Source organism: Sceloporus occidentalis, unplaced genomic scaffold (genome assembly GCF_023333645.1).
Source record: "Sceloporus occidentalis isolate IW3139 unplaced genomic scaffold, rSceOcc1.0.p SCAF_5, whole genome shotgun sequence".
Taxonomy (NCBI): Eukaryota; Metazoa; Chordata; class Lepidosauria; order Squamata; family Phrynosomatidae; genus Sceloporus; species Sceloporus occidentalis.
Window position 1 is genome coordinate 39,115,176 of NW_028316985.1, and position 20,449 is coordinate 39,135,624.

Sequence of the window (20,449 nt, forward strand, 5' to 3'; positions counted from 1 at the left end):
AATTGGAGCACTTCATCAATTGTACATGAAGCATTTTGTTTCTTTGTGCAATGTTCCATGATTCAGAATGAGGGGACTGAGAAATAAAAGCACAGCCTTCCTCCTCCACCTAATTTCTCAAGACCTTGTAATTTCTGAGACATACCCAAGAGGGAGCCAGCTGTAGCCACACACTCAGTTTGTGTGATCTTCACACAGGGAAAAAAAGAGAAACCGGCAGCCTTGCTTCATTGTTATGGAGTCCCTTCCTTGTTCCATTTTATGTACTCTGATTGGCTGAAGGAAGCTGAAGCTCAGCCACCAATCAGAAGCAAGCACTCTAGTTCTGCCCAGCAACAGGAAAAAGATACAAAAATCAACAAAGAACATTTAGATTGCTGCTTAAAACAAAAAGTTAAAACAGTGAATTATCCAAATACTTGAAAGCATAACGCTTTAAAATGCTTTGCTTAAACGTATGGAAGTCAGTTACAATCTTCCTGGACTTACTAAACAAAATTTGAGGATAAAATTTAAATTGTTTTTAAGCACACACAGAGATAATGTTGTACGGGAGAGCATGACATTGGATATACTATTCTCTGCAAATACTTCAGAAACTGTGAAAGAAAATAAGCAGACTAATCCAGATTCAATATTACATGTTGATGACACCAGTGAGATGAGCACTCTCTCTCCTCCAGCTATTTTTTTTTAAATGCACATTAGTGTGAGATCTGGTTAACTTACAAAGATGCTTTTGAACACCTTAGATCAGTGCGTGCCTGCAAAAGGCTGTTGACAAACATCATATGGTGCCAGACAAATCAATGGACTATAATGGCTTATCATTATCATGACTTCCGTTTTTCATGTCCTTTCCTTCGCTTCCAGGGCTGTGGAATTGGAAGCAATTCTGGGGGGAGACAGAGTTGGCAGAAATGTCCTGATCCCAACTTCAAAACAACAAAACCTTGGACAATGGGCCCTTGTCATCCGCTGGGGTTTGGTTCCAGGATCCCCTGCGGATAACAAAATCTGTGGATGCTCAAGTTCCATTAAATATAATGGCATAGGAAAATTGTGTCCCTTATACAAAATGGAAAATCCAGGTTTGCTATCTGGAATTTATACTTTTTCTGAATATTTTCAAAACATGGATGCTTGAATCCATGGGCAAAAAATCTGTGGATAAGTAGGGCTGACTGTACTACTGAACGCCTAGTTTGTTGCAAATTTACTTTCCTATGGATTTAAAATTTCTTGTTCAGATATTTTAATCAAATAAATATACTTATGTTCTATCAATCTAAGTAGCCTGTCTTGCAATGTCATTTTACTACAGTAAATTGATTAGTCGGCCCTTCTTATACACAGATTTTTTAATACACAGATTTAAAATGTTCAAAAAATTATAAATTTCAAATATCAAACCTTGATTTTCCATTTTTTATAAGGGACACCATTTTTGCAATGTCATGATATTTAATGGGACTTGAGCATCCACAGATTTTGTTATCCACGGGGGATCTTGGAACCAAACCCCAGTGAATAACAAGGGTCCAGTGTACTACTAATTGATATACATTTGCTATTTATGGAGGAATCACAATTGTAGAGTAGAAAAACAGAGGAGTCAGAGCCAGAATTAAGGCATGGCATATCAACTCCACAGCTCTGTTTCCTTCTGTATTTTGATATTATAAATTTATAAAGATATGTATGTGGCTCTCTCTGTGGAAGAGGCTTGTGCAATGTTAGCATATGCCTTCCCATGTTTTCAAAGACACTTCTGATGATAGGTCCTGGTCTGTGGAAGTATTGACTACTGACTCCGTGTGAGGAGAAGTAAATACAGGTTGAGTATCCTTCAGCTGAAATGCTTGGGACCAGAAGTGTTTTGGATTTTGATTTTTTTTTGGGGGGGGGGGGGTTGGAATATTTACATATACTTAATGAAAAATCCTGGAGATGAGACAATATGGAATTCATTTGTTTTCATACACACATTATACAAATAGCCTGAAAAGTAATTTTTATACAATATTTTTAATGATTTTATGCATGAAACCAGGTTTGTTTATCCTGAACCATCAGAAAGCAAAGGTATCACTATCTCAGCCACCCATTTCAGATTTTGAAGCATTTTGGCTTTTCAGATAAGGGATATTTAATCTGTATTATCTGGTCTTGTTATGTATTATTGTGAGTTGTTATTCCCATGTGCCTCCACAGCACTACTTTGCCCATATTTCACTGGTGTGCAAGGCTAGATTGAAATTGCTTTTGTACTCACAAGAGATTTTGTTTTAAAATATACATAAAGCATGTTCTTGCATCATTGGAAGCAGGCTAGATCAGGCGACAACAATTAAATATTGCTCCATTTTAAATTTGTGCAGATTATCAGAAAACAGCATGTGCAAAAAAATTCATACCCACAAGCACATTAAGTCACAAGTTCCTAAACAAAAGAAAGGCACTGAAATCTTGAATTTGAGAAATTTTATTGGGGGGGGGGGGAGAGACTTCCTTAATGAGGACATCAATTTTGATGGATTTAATACTCAAGGCTGTATATTATTTAACATTATGATACTCTTGACAAGATGGACAGTGTGTCAAAGAAAGCAAAACATCTATTATATGTGCTTACATTGATAACTACTTTCTTTCATGCACGTACAGGAAATTGTGCTACACGCCATGATGATGCAACATTGACCTTTAATATCCTTGAAACTGTATTTAATACCCCACCTCACAACATTTTAATGTCATCATGAGAAATGCTTTTGAATTCTCTAATTAAATTTGAGAGAAAAATAGTAAACAATATTTATATAGCAAGATTGAGCAATATGAAACTAGCATTATGAAGTACCATAAAGAAATATTAGTTTAAATATTCTGTTAAGAAATTTCAATGCTCATTATCAAAAGGGCATTCTGAAAACCTACCTAAATTGCATCCAATAGGTTTCTCACAAAGAACACATTGTTTGCCTACTTCTTTTATCCACTGAGGAGAATTTCTTTCTTAAGGGAAATGAAATGCATCTGATGATTTGGACATGCACAGCCACAGATAGAGGTCACTGCCCACCTCACGCCAAAGTCATAAATGTGGCTCAAGTAGGAAGGACTGCAAGCTTGGGAGGCATGACAAATTAAAATCTGATTAACAAGAATGATTCAGCTTTCCCCCCCTTACCCTAATAGTTTATAACTTTGCATTAAAAATGACAGTCTCTTTTGTAGGTATGGAAAACGTCCTCTAAAAAGGAGCCCCCTGAAGCCATGTTGACATCAAAGCATTAAGATGAGCCATAGAATGTATGCTTGACTATCTTATGTCAAAAAACTGAGTTGAAGATTTGCATAGTCACCCTGGTTGGTTGCTGAAGATCGCTTTGTGCAATCCCTTTGAAACCAGAGGCTGAGACTCAGCAGGAAGTGCAGGCAGATCTGCCCAGCAACAAGGCTAAAAATAGAATCAAGTCTGAAGCACTGGAACCGGTGTGGAAACAGGGGCAGAGTGCGCATCAAATCTTCCTCCCCTCCCCCATATGCAAAGTTATACAAATAAAGGGACAGGCTCTTCACCAAAGTTTAACCCCACAATGCTTTCTGAATTGCACAGAGGTGCCAGATATTCTGAATGCACCATCATATTTTGGGGGGGTGGGGGGTTGGGGGTCTGTCTTGAAATAAAACTGCTTAACACAAATGTTAAATACTTTGTTTTTCTCATGTTACTTCGTTTTTAAAGCCATCTTTTAGGCAGGAAATGCAATGCAATCTACAGGAGTGTAATTATTCAATTTCACAATAATTTCACAAAATTTACAAAAAAAATTGTTGCTTCATTTACCATGAAAGTGGCAGGGATGTACGGTGTAAATCTTTCTTTCGGGGAGCTTAACAGTGGCCTGACTGAGTTCATTCCAGGTGCAGTTCACAACTTAAGATAAAGTAAATCCTGTAGATTAAAATGCCGGGTGATTTGAAAAGAATGGCACAAAAGTAAAGCTGCTCTTATTTGGTTTTCTACCATTCTTTTTGGATCACCCTGTAGAGCATGGTTCTTCAGCCTTCAGAAATAGTCTGAACAGGCAGTCAGCATACCAGGATAGGAAGAGAAATGTGCACAGGACCCTTTCTGTTCCTCACATCCGTCCACTACCTGTTCCTACTAAATATGTTGTCTGTCCTCCCCAGTGTCAGTCTGTATACACGAGAAACAAAGGGGAAGGGGCGCTCTGGATTTACAGTCAGTTATAGGAGTCTATTGAATTTTCTCCTTTTTTGTGTCAAGAACTCTTTAAAGTAGGTGTCCTAAAAGATTTTGAAAGGCCCAAAAGTTATCCAGAGAACTGACTGGTGAACCCAGAGTTGTTCCTACATCTCAACGATGAAGGCATTAAAAGAAGAGAAATGTTATCTCCAGCTTTTATTCTCATTTCCCTACCACTAATCTTGAGTAAGGATCAGATGTTTTTTTAATGGAATAAAGAAACTCTCAATATTTGCAACTGACACTTAATGCTTAAATAGCAGTGAGCAAAATTAGAAATCTACAGATATGAGGGTTCTGAACAGCCCTTTATTTTGCCTCAAGGGTTAGTTCAAAAATCAATACCTAAAACACAGAACAAGCAAGCAAGACAAACTTTGTTCTGCCAAAATTAAACCAGAAAATGCTGTTTACCTGTAACTGGTTCTTTCAGAGGGTCTATGAATGTACACAAATGGGGTTAACGGCACCTGTACAGTTCACCAGGAGTGATGAGATGTGCTAACCGCAAAGGAGGACAAGGCATCATAAAATGTAGTACATTCAAGAAGAATGTAGAGCATTACAAAATTAAGAGTAAAAACACAAATATAAATACAAATTCATGCTTCTTACTCATGCTCAAGATGGAGGACATTTTGAAATTCCTCCTAGATTGAAGGCTGAAATGTAGGACATATCCTGGAAAAGGAGGCCATCTGGTCACCCTGAGGGCACCATTCAAAACCGTCTAGACCTGTTAAGTAAATGTTTTGGCAGTAGTCCCACCCACTCCCCACAAGCCCTAATAGTGTGCTTCCTACCTTCAGTTCCCTGGATGCCAAAGCAGCAGCCAAGGAGAGGCACAACATGACAACTAGAGGATTTTTGGGGTTCTGTGAGTTCATAGATGACCACTTGAAAAACCAGTTACAGATAAGCAACCTTTTCTTCTTCATGGTCTTTGTGGCTCACACAAATGGGGAGACTAGCAAGGGGTGGGGGTGTCATGACACACAAAACAACACAGCTTTCCCAAACGCAGTCTCTGCCTGTGACCTCATGTCCACTGTATAATGGGAAATGAATGTGGAAGGCTGAAACCAGTTTCCTGACAAATATCATGTAAAGGTACACCTTGCAGAAAGGACTCCAACACGACTAGCATCCTGGTAGAACGAGGTCCCACTTAGGCAGAATGTTTTATAGGTCAGGTGAACAGCAGCAGCAACCCATTTGGAAAGTTTTTTGTGGGGGAAACAGGCAGCTTTTTCTTTCTGTAACATGCAAAATGCTTCTGGAACTTTTGGAAAGAAGTCATGGGGTCAACAGTAAAGGAAAAAGCTCTACAAGCATCAAAGTAGTGAAGAGCACACTTCAAATTGGATGTAGGGTTCTGCATGAATGCAGGGAGTACTATATCTCTGTTTAAGTGAAAAGCCAATACCAATTTGGGGAGAAAAGAACTGTCTAGGCGAAGGGCCACTTTGTCCTTGTGGAAATGGAGGCAAGGTAGATCAACTCAAAGGGCACAAAGTTTTCCACCTCTTCCAGAAGAAGTGACATTGACGTAAAAGGCAGTTTTCCAGGTAAGGAACCTGCTTCACGGGAGCCCATGGGTTCAAAGCTGGGAGGGAACCACCTGGGTGGAAGGTTCCATAACAGGTGGATGTAAACATTTATATCCCTTTAGGAATTTCTTCACTAAAGGGTCTGATAAACAAGATGGCTTGCCAAAGCATTGAAAAGGCTGGTAAACAGCATTTAACTGAGAACAAAGACAGGCTTTTTTCTGCAAGGGATACCAGATAATCAAGGACATGTGTAGTGTGTGTGCCTCATTTGGGGCACAAGGCTATGAGACTTAGAAGCACCTGGACCTCTCAAGCATGAATCCTCCACATTCACAAGCACCTTGGAGTCATCTTTTGAACAAGCTGGGTACTTTAATTAGGGAGGATGGCAGCTTCTGCCTGTGAATCTAAGTGCATCCCTATCAACCTTACCTGCTGATATGGTTCTATGGGATATTTCTTATGGTTCACCACAGGCCTACTATGTAAGAACCATAATGTGAAATGTATGATGACAAGGAGGCTTTTGTGACTGAGCAGCCAATAGCCAATTGTCAATATAGGGAAGCAGAAAAACACAACACCTTGTTATTGAAGGTAAGCAGCAACCACCACCACGAACTTTGTGAATATCCATGGTGCAGTGCTTTAACCATACAGAAGCAATTCGCTTTTCTGATCAACATATGGAAATACATAACCTTTAAACCTAGAGCGGCAAACCAATAATCTTTCTGCAGCAGGGGAAAGGATGCTGTTCAATGTGACCATCCAAACCATCTGGGCTGGAATTAGAAACTGATTTTGTGAAGATCCAGTATGGGATGCAGTCCATTATCCTTTTTGGAGATGACTGACATAGCAGGATTAGAATCCCCTGTGCAGCTGAGAAAGTTTAACAGGCTCGTTGCCTCCCTTTTGAAGCATGTTGGATGCTACGTCCCTGAGAGTGGGTGAAGAGGGAGTAACATGAAGAACACGGGATATGTAAACTTTCCCAGAATTCTATGGCATATGGTCTCTTGACAACATCAAGGACCTATACATCAGAGGTGAGGGAGGTCCAAGCATGGTGGAATTCACAGAACCTACTGCCAAAGGATGAAATAATAGCTGGGATGGTAGAAGTGGTGATGGTAATGGTAAGGTTGAAAACAGGGCAGTTTCTGTGAAGAAGTCAAAAACGCCACCTATCGGTGCCTTGAGATCGTTTCTGAAATAGTTCAGACTTATATCTGGCTGAAGCCTAAGGCTATGTGATCCAGCTGATTGAACCATATTTTGTTTCTCCCTGTGAACAATGAACAGGCTGTAAACACATTTGGCTTCTGAAGAAAACTGCTGGAACCTTGATGTGGCCATCTGAGTTTGACATTGAATCCAAACTTTTTTCCAGTAAATTTCATTTTGTGCTTATATTCCAGTCTCTCATTGCTGGCTGAATTAAATAGGCCAGCTTTGTGAAATGGCAAATGTTCTTGCTTACTGGCTAGACCTGAGGATCTCAGCCAAGCATGGCAGTGAAGAGCTATCACCCCCACCAATATCTTGTCACTACACATAAAATTAGTAATGGTAATTTGTTGTGAGGCCATTTGGTGATGCATTGGCCTGGAGCATTGCTGTAAATCTTCTGTCCTCTTCAGGGAACTGCTCAAAGGAGGGTAGAAGCTTTTCCTACAAAAACTGTTGATGGGCCCCATGTACATACAATTATTAGCAATGCAAATGAAATTAGGGTTGATGTTGAATTAAATTTGCACCTATAAAGTCTAGCGTTTTCCCTTCCTTGTCAGCTAGAGTGGAGTGCAGCTTTTGAAATGTTCTGATTGCTGAATCTGCAAACTGAGTACTCAAACCATTAGCAACATTTGGTCCGCAAATGATGGTATATCATCAGTTGGGGACACAGGTTCAGATTCCACTACCTGTTGGCAGACAGGTTGCACAGATCATGCCAGAGAGTCAGAGATATCATCTGAATCTGAACAATCCTGCTCTGAAACCAACATGTGAGGAAGGGTATTAGAAGTAGTCAATGGATCAGTTTGGCCTGTAGAAGACAACTGTTTTTGCACTCACAGTGGGAAATGGGCTGGAGGTGATGATACAGTAGCATTCTGGGAGTGAGTCTTGTCTTCATGTTGAGCCTTTGGTGGAGACTCAACGCCTCAGTACAAAAGAGTCTTAAATGAAGGACAAGAAGTACATTGGTACCTACGAGACAGATAATACTCATTCTCATAGAGTTCATGCCATCATGGACAGTAATAGTTTCTAGGTAAGTAGTATTCAGGAGATGATGACAAGTCAGAGTATGGGGAATCCCAATGATAGTGCCGATAATAAGAATCTTCTCTAACTCGGTACCTATAAACGTTCCTAAGGGGCTGAGTATCATTTTGATTGTGCAAATGATATCAAAGGCTACAAAACCAATGGTATCCGGGGTGGGGGACTGAGACTTAGGTGAGCTGGAAGAAAAAGAAAAGGAGGTTTGCTGTAACAGTGCTTAGGAGTTGAAGGACATACCCCTCGCTGGGGATAGCAATAGCATTCATAAGTTGGGATTCAAACTCTATAGTCTCCAGAGTCCTGGTCCAATGCTCAAAACACTAAGCATGCTGGCTATTAGAATCATAGAGTTGGAAGAGACCGCAAGGGCCATCCAGTCCAACCCCCTGCCATGCAGGAACTCTAAATCAAAGCATCCCCAACAGATGGCCATCCAGCCTCTGCTTAAAGACCTCCAAGGAAGGAGATTCCACTACACTCCAAAAGAGTTTGTTCCACTGTCAAACAGCCCTTACTGTCAGGAAGTTCCTCCTAATGTTGAGGTGGAATTTCATTCCCTGGGGATTGCATCCATTGCTCTGGGTCCCAGTCTCTGGAGCAGCAGAAAACAAGCTAGCTCCCTCCTCAATATGACAACCCTTCAAGTATTTAAACAGGGCTATCATATCACCTCTTAACCTTCTCTTCTCCGGGCTAAACCCAGCTCCCTATGTCGTTCCTCACAGGACATTGTACCTCAAATCATACTTAGCATGATGGCTCCAATTCTAACCACCAAACATGCTGACCTGAATTAAGGAAGAGACTAATATATGTTGTTTAACAAATAGTTAAACAACCAACTGAAACCTAGATTTAAGCTGGCCACTTCTCTTGGCGACAAGAGGGAGTTTTTAAAAATTATTTTTATGCAAACAATCTAAGAAATGTAAACCAGTTTCTAAAAATTACATTTTTTTACAATAACCTGGTTTAAAAATAAATTTTAGTTAACAATGAATCTACATTTATGATTTTTAAAAATTGAGTCCACAAGCCTTGATCAAATATCTGAATTAAAGCTAGGCATTAAAAATATAGCATCAGCCCATGTGTTGTATTGTTACAGCAACAAAGATTTACAACAGTACGAGCCAGCACAAAAATTTACTTCCAATTTAATGGAGAAACATGATAAACCTGGTCCAACTTTTAATTCCACCTGTTATCCTGGAACAGGCTGCATTGGGATTTCAAAGAGCAGCGTAGGTCCACACACAATCTCATAGTTGTCTGTACTGGGAGCAAAGACACTGTGTGTTATTTTTTTTTTTAATAAAAATCTTTTAACTCACCCTATCAGTTTGAAACAAAGGCACGGGAGTAAAAGATTTATTAGTAGATGTTGGTACAATGTTTGTGGATAACCTGTAACCATGAAAAACATGCCCTTATAGATCACCACATTACAACATGTGCATGCACAACTCCTTACTCGGGGAAGAGACCAAAGGCATGACAGCAAAGCAGGAGCTTAAATAGATTGTCCAAAAGACAAAGAGGCCTCCTTTCTTCAAGATATGGGAATGGAGAAGCAAAGCAAATACAGGTAAAAAACAAAAACAAAACCTCTCTCATGACCAGGCAGAGGAGGTGGAGAAAACCTCCAAAGGAAAATATATGATCTCTTATCTTTTGGAGTATTCAGATGTTGAGAGCTGCTCTGCTTGTTCATTTAATTTGCATGAATATCCTGTACAGTGTGCAGGTGATAACTGTCACATTCAATGTCCCCTGACATCATTGTGCCCCAGCGGGTATGCTGGGTGGAGCTTTTCCAAAGGTGGTTGTTTTGGAAGGAGGGAGCTAAACAGAAAACTTCCATTATAGGCAACTTCAGCTTTAAAATGTCTGGTAACTGGACAAAAATGAGTTAGATGTTGAAGAATTATTGCCACTAAGAGTGGACAACACTGGAATCAGATTGAATGTCTGAATTAGCATAAAACAGTGTCACACAAGCATTATTTTAAATTCCTCTTTCCGCTAACCATGAACATCAATTTTTAGCTTTATTTGCCAACACTAGAAGAATGGTTTTCTGCACTCCAATATTTAATTATAAATCTATTTTAATTCACCTGGCCTCTCAACTTTACTTTTCCTCAGATCTGTATCTTTTCCTTCTTTAAAAATACTCACTTACCTTCAGCTCTAGCAAAAGGTTTAACATAACAATACTATGGCTACAAGATGAGTGATTCCTGCTATGGTATACACAGAGAGAAATGGAAAGAATATACTGGCAGTCAGAACTATATGAATAAGGTCCTACATGACAGGAGTAAAATACGATGGCAGGGAAGCACCTAATTCTCAAGGAATACTGTCACAGTCCTTTGGCACTCAACTGGCTTAGGTAGGGAGTATTCTTATTAAATGCCAGAGATTGACAGAACTGTATGTTTCTCTTTTTTAAAACCATGTTTATTAATTTCCATTAAAAGAACAAGAACAAACTTACAACCATACTAGATATGCAGTCATAAACATCCTAAAATTCACACATAATACTAAATATAGAAGGGCAACAAGAATTATCCTTATTTTTTATCCTTTTCTTCTCTATTCCACCTCTTTTCTTACATAATTCCTTGAATTCCTTCTACTTAATTCCTTTCTAGTTGCTGTCTAACTCTTCTCTATTCTCCTACTTTTTCTTCCTCTCTCATCACTGAATATGTACTTCTTATCCTTTATCTTTCTTAAATCTCTCATCTCTTTCCCACTTTCTCACTATTATCTCTCCTTTTTACCATATCTTCTATCCTATTCTTCCTTTCCAGCTCTTCCTTCCTTTCTCTACTTTCATTTTCCTTCCACCTATAACTACCTTTCTTCCTTTACCTTTAACTAGGCTTCCTTTCTCAGCATATACTCACCCTCAACTACATACTAACCCCTCATAATCTATTCATACGACAGAACTATATGTTTCTTGGAACAAGCAAGGTTGTGAGCAAGTCATTTCAAAATAGTTTTGTAAAAATTCAAAAGAAAATTCACATACTATCCACAAATCTATTAAACACCAAAATTCAAATTGTAGAAATGAAAGTAATTGTTTTAAGTAATTAGGCTTTAGCTCAGCCCAAAAACATTACTGCAGCAGGCAGAGTGAGCAATTTGTACATGGTTAGTGAGTTGCTATAAAGGATCCAACATTTATACTTATATTCTATTAGCTGTAATTTGAATAATTTGAATGATGGACAAGGAGACTTGTGAAACTCAAATGTGAAAAAAACTAAATTAGCTTTTGACCTTTACTTGATGGATGCGTGGGTTTTTTTGTTGTTGGTATTAATTTTTTTTTCACGAGGTCTTGAGGGCTAGAAACCTACAAGGCAATCTCTTTATCTCATAATTCACCTAGAAGCTGAACAACTGTTTTCTTGCAGGCGGTGACTGGACAGTATTATATTATAATGGGAAGTATTCTATCATAGCTAGATTTTTTGTTAATCTGACTATAATCAACTGAGATTCCATATCATGTTTTTAATAATTCTTTTTTTTAAAAAAAAACAGAGATGGTAAAAATTAATCAGTCCTTACTATTACATATATGGAGACATTCTAGATTTTTCTGAATGCGCGTACTGTGATAACAATATTTTTTTGTTTTTAAAAAAGCAATAATCCTTTAATGATGGGATTCTAGACTTGCTCAGACATCCCATCTTTTAGCTGTCACTACCAAATGAATCTGCCCACATTTAAAAAAAAAGATATGGGCTGCCTCCAGCAATCCTGAGAATTCAGTAATATATCCTAAAACACAGCAAAGCACACAGTTTTTAAAATTGAAGGAAAAATAAATGGAAACGGGTAGACAGACAGAAAGGCAGACCCCCAATTACAGTGAGTATTGATGAGTAAGATCTTGGCAGGGCCTGTCAAAATTTATGAAGGAACTGGTTTTCTTACCTGGAGAAAGCTTGACACAGATCAAGTGAACTTCCTCCTCAGCTCAGCTGCTTACATACCAAAACTGCAGAAGAACAATTCTAGGTCGGCCATCTTGAGAACAAACCTTATTTATCTTCATACAAGCAAAATATGTTGCATTTTAGCCAAACACCTGACCACTGTATGACCTTTTCTTTAATCACCCACATCCATGGAACAGGACATGCCAAGATCTGTCCACACAACAAATATTCCTAGAGGAATCACATTCTCTCTTTTTAAAAATGTAGTTTGCAAACGGCAGCTGCAATGGAAAGTCTTTAGAATGAGACTATTCGTATTGCTTGCTGCAGTGCTAGCAGTTGCCTGTACAGAAGTGTGTGCAGTGTGAGACCTCCCTGATAACATGCAGTAGCAGAAAAATGCATAACAGAGCACAACAGAAAACAGCACACAAAACCTGTTGTCTTAAGGGCTGGATACTCTTGTGGTATTTTAAATAGTACAAAAGATATAAAAGTTATACGTAAATATTTATATTAATACGTGGTCTTATTTTTATTCAGCATAGAAAAGAAGTACTTCTAGACAACGCAGAATTCATGACAGAAGCCAAAACCAAACCAGAACACTGTTACAGCCAAGTGGCTCCAGTTGAAAAGAACATAAAGGGGCCTTCATCTCATAAAGTACCTGCAGTAAGATATTACTCCACAAAACCTTCTTAATATATGCCCTTTTAACAGTCTGTTGACCAACAGCCCAAACAAAAACAAGATTGATTCAATATTTTCACATTCCTGCAAAAACAACAAAAATAAATTTAAGCAAAAATATTTTAATTCCTCTAAATAAGAGTATTTGAATAAATATTTCAATCCATTATTTAACTTCTACAAGACTGTGTATAAAAACTCCTGCACAGGATATTAGTTATCAATAGATTCACAGTGATCTCAAATTTGATCCATCAAAAAACAAAATTAACTTGCAAATTCTTTGTCTAAAAAATTAACCTTTAGAAAATATCTGTTCTTATCTTTACCACTCTATTTTTCTAAACTGAGTATGGCTAATGAAGTAGTCAGTTTCCATTCCAGAGCTGAAACAAGGTTCAATACTGAAAGACTGGCAAGGACAGAAATTGAACTGTTCATAATGCTATACACAGATTGTGTCTGTAGCCATGAAAAATTATCCTGTATATAGTGCAGATAAATGCATGTCTGCTTAGCAGAAAACATGAACAGGCACCAGCTGCTGGGAACGTCTTACTTCTCATCTCATTTTCAGTTAAGAATGTTTATAGTCTGAACTGAATTAATTTCTCTCCCTTCTATTGAAGGAATTTATCTTCCTTTGGACTGCAATTTTCCTGCTAGCAATTGGACAGTTTTCAGAACTAGAGAAAAAAATTATATAAAAGCCATGATATAGCTGTTTTATTTCTCTAATGTGCCACCCAACAGTTGGTCCATTGAACATCTTGTGGCACCACTAAAAAAATATGTCTTTTTGTGTTTTTGTTGTTTATAATCAGCATCTATTTCTTATCACTGACTATCATTCTTTTTCAAAAATAGCCTATTTTCTTCCTAATTATCCTTGAATCTGGTTTGACAAGGTGCTCAGTGAATGAGTTTTAGGCTCCAAAACAGACTACAGAAATAATCCAGTTTGAGATTGCTTTAACTGTCCTGGCTCAGTGCTAGGGAATTGAGAACTGTGGTTTTGTAAGACATTTAGCCTTCTCTGTCAGAGAGCTCTGGTGCCACAATAAACTACAGTGGGCCCTCCCCTTACGCAGGGATCTGTTCCACGGGCGTGCCCCCTATTACTTCTTCTGGGATGCACGAGGGGCTTTGCTGGCGCGGCTTTTAGTGTATGCTGAAAGCTGCGGGCACACATTACAATGCTCAGGATTCCCTAGCACTGAGCCACGGGCAGTTAACTGGATTATTTCTGCAGTGTGTTTTGGACCTAAGTTAATGTAAAAGAGGGGAAAAAACTGACATATTTAATAGTTTATCTATATAACTGCTAGACCTTGTTAACATGCATCATCCCCAATCCAATATTGTATGAAATGCAAATTGTGCTTCTTTAAGCCAGCTATTCTTCTCTCCCATCTTTACAAAAACAAGAGATCTCAATAAACCACCCTTTTAAGTAGTAAAAAAAGTCAAAACTATTCAATATGTTTTAAATGTTTATATATTTTGGGAAGTGTTTTATAGTTTAACCACTAAACATTAACAGTAATTTGGTTGGGCACCTCTGTAACATCCCAAAAGTGGGTGGGAATGCCAGCTAAGAAGGAATTTTTAGTTCACAAAACAGTAACATGAAATACCATTTGTAATTACTACTGCTACTATTACTACCACTAAGAAGCAACTATAATTATTATGACATATTATAAACAATAATCAATACTTATCAACATTTTGGAAATGTATTTAAGTTTAAATCTATGCTTTGTCAGATTAATGCCAGTCATATCTTTGTATCTCATTGTGCGGGAGAAAGTATCCAACCTCCAAAGGTTGCCTGAGGTGAATCAATAATGAAAGAGTGCTATGAATGATAAGCCATAATTAAAACATTATTTTACCTATGTCTAGCCATTAATAAATAGTTAAGAGCATGTGGGACAGGGCAGAAGGGATCTTTTCTCCTCAAGGTGACTTCTAGTGTTGCAGTGATGAAAGGGAGTACAGGGACACTAACTGTTTAATCCTGACTGCCTGTGCCCAATGTTACAGGTGATTAGAGAGCCCTCAGAATGGTCTGTAGCATGGCGGCAGACAAGATACTGAGGAGCCACAAACGTTAGGCAGGTGTATTTGCTGCAAAAGGAAGATTCACTCATGCTTGGTGCCTTCACAATTTTCAGACTGCCCCCCCCCCCCAACCAGCCACACACACCACAGCCCATCACATTTAGTAGGGTCTCCTGATTGTCTTTTAGTATTTGAGAGGTCTGGGGATTGTTGGGGGAAGGGAGTGAGAAAGTTGCCTTCAGAGCCACCCACCAGAGCAATGTTTAATATCACTTTAGACAGAAATATTTCCCTGTCCTCCTTCAATGTTACTATGTTAAGGTATTTTTAAAACCAGCTTTTATAAACTCTGCTAACATAATGTATATGTCCCTTTTACTGTTTTATTTTTAAAGCTTACCTCTTTGCTAGCACAAATTCTCCATGTTGATTGCATAGCAGATACAAGAGACTGCCCCAAAAGTGACTTTTGTATATGAACTCCCTCACTTTTTAAACTTTAAGAGACCTTCACAAAACTATTTTCTATTAACTGAAATGAAGTTGGCAGCATGAGCTTTTGTAGACTTCAGTCTACTTCCTCAGATGCATAACCTGAAATCTGTGAAAGCTTATGCTGCCATCTTCTTTCTTTCAGTTAAGTATCCAAGGTGCTACAGCATCTCTCTGCGTAGTACTCTCTGTAGTACTGATTCTACACACTAACACAGCTATAACTTTGAATTCTATTTTCTGCTGTTCATTATAAATAGTAAATAGTTATTAACAATGAATGCTGAAATATAATTGATATCCAATGCCCTCTTAACATTTTTAAATGTGAGGTACATTTATCATCTACAAAAAAACAGAAATGTTACATTTCTATATGTGTACATTCACCTTTATCCATTTCTATTATGTTCATTAAAACTCAACCAACATTTAACAGTTAATATCAAGAATCATGCTGTCAATGTGATTAATTTAGGTAGAACTCCTATACCAGATATTGGTATATCCACTCATCTGAGTTTAATCTCAACTAAAATCACTGCACTTTAATATATTTGTATATATTACTATTACATACATTACTAAGAAAATCACAGTAGTTTAAATAAACAGTACAAGATAATGAACAAACAAGCTAACACAAAATCCCTGAACTAAAAAAATTAGATTACATAGGCCTGTTACAGACTGCCAAAATAAAGCTGCTTTGGGTCTCTTTGGAGGTATGATATTTAAATGATGCATGGGTCCTAAGAGTCCGGAGGTTGCGCCAAAGCCACACTCCATTCCTAAGCACTGGAGTGCAGCTTTTGGTGCAGCTTCCGGATTCTTAGGATGCATGCATCATTTAAATAGCATACCTCCAAAGAGACCTGAAGCAGCTTTATTTTGGCAGTATGTAACAGGCCAATGTAATATATTTCTACAAGAAAACATTCCATAGTTTGGGGGCCATGAATGTAAGTCCAGCTTCTACCTATAATTATCCTGACTTGACAGAAGATATGGTGAACAGTATCTGTTGAATATACATCCCTGGCATGGACTCGTATAGGACTTAAGGTATAAGAATCTCAGTCCATATGGGTACAAAGGCTGAAACATGCCCTGGATTACATCAGTGTAACTAGCATAGACTGCAGTCAATAAATGCATGCCAGCAGCAAATGAGAAATAGGTATATTCATTATGTACCTGTCCTAGTACTCATCACTTCTAGAAGGTACAAAAGAACCGTCAGCATAGTAATGCTTCCCAATTTCAGCAGGAAACAGCGTGTTCACTAACTACAGCTGGAGACTGCTATAGCAGAACATCTCCCAACCTGCATTTCAAAAAGTAGTCTATACTCCAAGAATATTTTGTTTACTCTTAACCATCACACACATAGTGCATTTTATTCAAACTAATGGCAATTCCCACCAATATCCCAATTTTGTCCTTCTTTTCACCACATAGTAGTAAATGTTGGCTTCACTCAATGCCAATGGAGGGATATAGAGAAATATTGTTTTTTCAATCTTTTTTGGTAGGACTCCTGAAGAAACAGTCAGTTGCTTGCAACACTGTAGCAGAATTTAGAGTCAAATCATCCATTATTGACATTTTCCAGGGAAACACATTGAGGAGAAAGGGTTTTTTATTACTGTGTTGCTGGGTGTCATCCTGATGCTGCCGTGACATTATACAAAGTAACAGCATCCCAGCTGAGAGAAGGGCTGAGACAAGTGGATCAACAACAGTGGTGGAGCTAGGGCAGGATATAATTATCCTTATTCTGAAACATTTAAATCTAATCCTAGATTAAGGGTGGTAAAACATTTTTTTGATTACCACTGAATGTTCCACTGATAATTTTTCTCAACAGCACTTTTTGGGGCAGTCAGCAGTTTGCTTCATACATGCTCGATATGTCAGCAGCTGGAACATTCTCAGGTCCTCTAGAATCAATTTGCATTCCACTTTGCAAATAAAATTCACTGTATGCACTCTGACTAATGCCGAAGTTTTGATAGTTTTAGCACTGGATTTAGACATGGAACAAATCTGCTTTTTGATGTGTATTGTCTAATAAAATTAGCTAGGGCAGTATTTATAATGTGCATTTTGCTAATGCTTCATTAAGGTTTTTGTGGGGTTTTCGGGCTATGTGGCCATGTTCTAGAAGATTTTCTTCCTGACGTTTCGCCAGCATCTATGGCTGGCTTCATTAAGGGTTGGAGCAGTTTCTGCATGCCTCCTCAGTACTGGAGAAAGAAGCAATGAAATCTCTGTTGAAATCCCTTGTCAAGTCTAGACTCCCTGACTATGACAGGTTATCACTCAGATTCATGACTTTCATTTCTCAGCAAGGTTTTCACAAATAGATAGTATAATCTCAGATCTAGGCTGTATTGGATGGGATTATTTAGATCAGTTTCTCATCTAGGGTTCTCCAGAACCCCATAGTTCTGCAAGAGGTTGCTATAGGTTCCACAAGAGATTGTGATTTGAACTTCATGCAGCAATCAGAAGTCCTGCAACTGTCCATCTTGAAAACAGGAAATATAATTTCTCTTACCCTCTGACCAGGAGTCTCATAATCAGTCCATGTGATCTGCAGGTTTGACGTTCTGACTGGATGAACTAGGGGCGGTGTAAGGCGGTGGGGGGCTGGCACATGGCGGTCACCTAAATTGGAAGAGCCACATAAGGCGGGTGGATGGCTGTATGCTGCCTGTTCCATGTGAATAGAGCAGCAACGAGAAGGTTGCTGTCAATCAATACAAGGGAAGGAGGTATAACTGGCAGCCTCTCACAAGAAAGAGCCATCTTGTGAGGGGAGAATGTAGGGTGTATGAGAAGAAAGAAGTCCCTGATCTCTATTCCAGAACTTCTGCACTTTATTCTGTTCATCCTCCTTTTGATATATAAAGGGTCATCTGCTTCCAGCCTTCCACCCCATCACTGCAACTATCTCACTTTAAGTGGGACAGCCACATTTACTTATTTGCTATCCTGCTTTTACATCTGATTTTAAACATGCTGATTTTCCCTCCCAATTCCAAGCTTTTAATTTTTCATTATATTTTTTAAAGACATGGTGTGCAGTTCTGGCGAACCTTCTTCAGCACCGCCAAGTCAGATGGTTCCTTCTGAGACAGAGGAGAGGTGTATGGCTGGCATTGGCTCAGCTGAGCTAGGTGGAAAAAGTAGAGAAAGGTGGTAACTCAGCCCTCAGGGTGGAGGAAAGGGCAGAGGCATAGACAAGAAAACAGGCAGTGACTCGGTTCTTAGTAATACATTACTGTTGGTCATAGCAGCAAGCATGTTGACAGAGGCGGCTACATCTTCCTCCTCTTCCTGCGATGTGCTGTAAAATGGCAGCAGCCTGGTCCCTGCTATTAGCAGGGCTACTGCCCTTGATGTCACCACCATAACCCAACTTAACTCTGAACTAATGCCATAACTGATCCCCTCATATGGAACTAGGGTTGAGCCAATGGGGACTGTAGTCACCAGTGTGCCTAGCAGCAGTTCCCAGGCTGCTCCTACCTCACTTCACATCTCATAGGAAAAGAGAGGCAATGGAGGTCCTCATTGTCACGGTCACTGCTGAACAGTAGCAACAACACTTGACAACTGATACATAAATAAAATTATCTTTTTAACAGGCAGTGGTGACATAACTTGCTGGAGGTAATAATGAAGCCATCTAGTTGTTGCCATATTTGAATCTATATTTTAATTGTAACTAAGAGATAAAACATTTGTGGAAATTTGCTTAGTAATCCATTTAAGAAAGCAGTGACTGTGTCCACTCAAGCAATAATTTAATTTGCTACCTCTCCAACTGTTTTGTCCATTTGTCTCCATAACAATAAACTACTTTTGTTTTAATAACAATGAAATACTTTTAAAAAATATCCTGGCATAAGAGCCTCTGATACATCAGTTGTATTTTAATAAGATGTTTGTCTAAAGGATATTAGCACTGCATCCACAGTTAATCAAAGACTGGTTCATATGCTTCATTACATGCCTTTGGGGGGGGGGGGATTTACTAGATGAATGAAGCAAGGAAAAGCCACAGGTAAGGCTGTTTCATTCTTTCTAACAGTTCTTTGTTGCAGAAGACTACTTGATCAGTTGAATACTTCCAGAAACAGTAGTTGCTACCAGTTATTTTTCAATTACATGAAAAAGTCTATATAATTAGTCGATATTTTAAACATTCATAATTTGCATAGTAATAAACATGACACATCTTTTTATAAACCTTTCATTTAACTAGAAAGACATGCTTTGCTGATTGCCGTAAATTCAATGTTCAGAAATTTACATTCATACTTTTTGCATTGCTGTGAGATACTTTACACTGTGATTTTTAATTAAAGAAATGAAATAAATATCAACCTTCTACAAGTACGTTTTACTCATATTAGCTTACAAACAGTAGCCCAATAATACTTTTTTTTTTTTTTTAGAAAGTAAGAGTAAATAACCATTTAGGCACTACTAAACTGAGTGTCATTGAAATGACTGGCTTGAGGAGATAACTGAATTAAACTGGTTTGTTCTAAATCCAGTCCTTAGGCTAGTTCTAATAAGACTTCACTCTTCAAAAATAATGCATCAAACGGAATACTAAGGAGGTACACCAAACACTCAGAGTGAAAATCTCACGTACATTTTGAAAAAAAGTTTAGGAAGAATACTTTACTACAGTGTAAGTATTTTACTTCCACTTAGAGCCAGCATGGTGTAGTGGTTTGAGCACTGACTATGGAGGCCAGAGTTCAAATCTCCACTTGGCCATGGAAATCCACTGGGTGACTTTGGACAAGTCACATTTTCTCAGATTCAGATGAAGGCAAGGGCAAAACCCATTCTGAACAAATGTTGCCAAGAAAACCGTAATTATACGTTGAAAATGAATTGAAGGCACTCAACAACAACAAATTATTTTAGATTGCTAAACGGTCTGTTTTGCCACATTAAAACTGTTAGTATAGTAAGTCTCAAGGGGGTGTTAAGAAAAAATAATGCAACAATTAAATGACCCCCAAATGGCTCCAATTAACCCTGAAACATTTAGTTCAAAGGAAAGAATCCAA

At 38.4% G+C, this 20,449-nt stretch overlaps 1 protein-coding gene across 5 annotated transcripts in view; it reads right to left on the bottom strand.

Moving 5' to 3' along the window:
• The window catches only part of ATF7IP (activating transcription factor 7 interacting protein), a 171,147-nt gene that overhangs the window by 71,844 nt on the left and 78,854 nt on the right, over positions 1-20,449 (bottom strand). The window contains exon 2 of one of the 5 annotated variants that reach the window (XM_089523784.1): positions 18,433-18,531. The exons of 3 other annotated variants lie outside the window; for them this stretch is intronic. In XM_089523784.1, the coding sequence (XP_089379910.1) occupies positions 18,433-18,434 (2 nt within the window). In that variant the 5' untranslated portion in view covers positions 18,435-18,531. Of the gene's footprint in view, positions 1-145; positions 227-18,432; positions 18,532-20,449 lie in introns of those variants that run through there. One more of the 5 variants, XM_089523786.1, reaches the window with a different exon arrangement.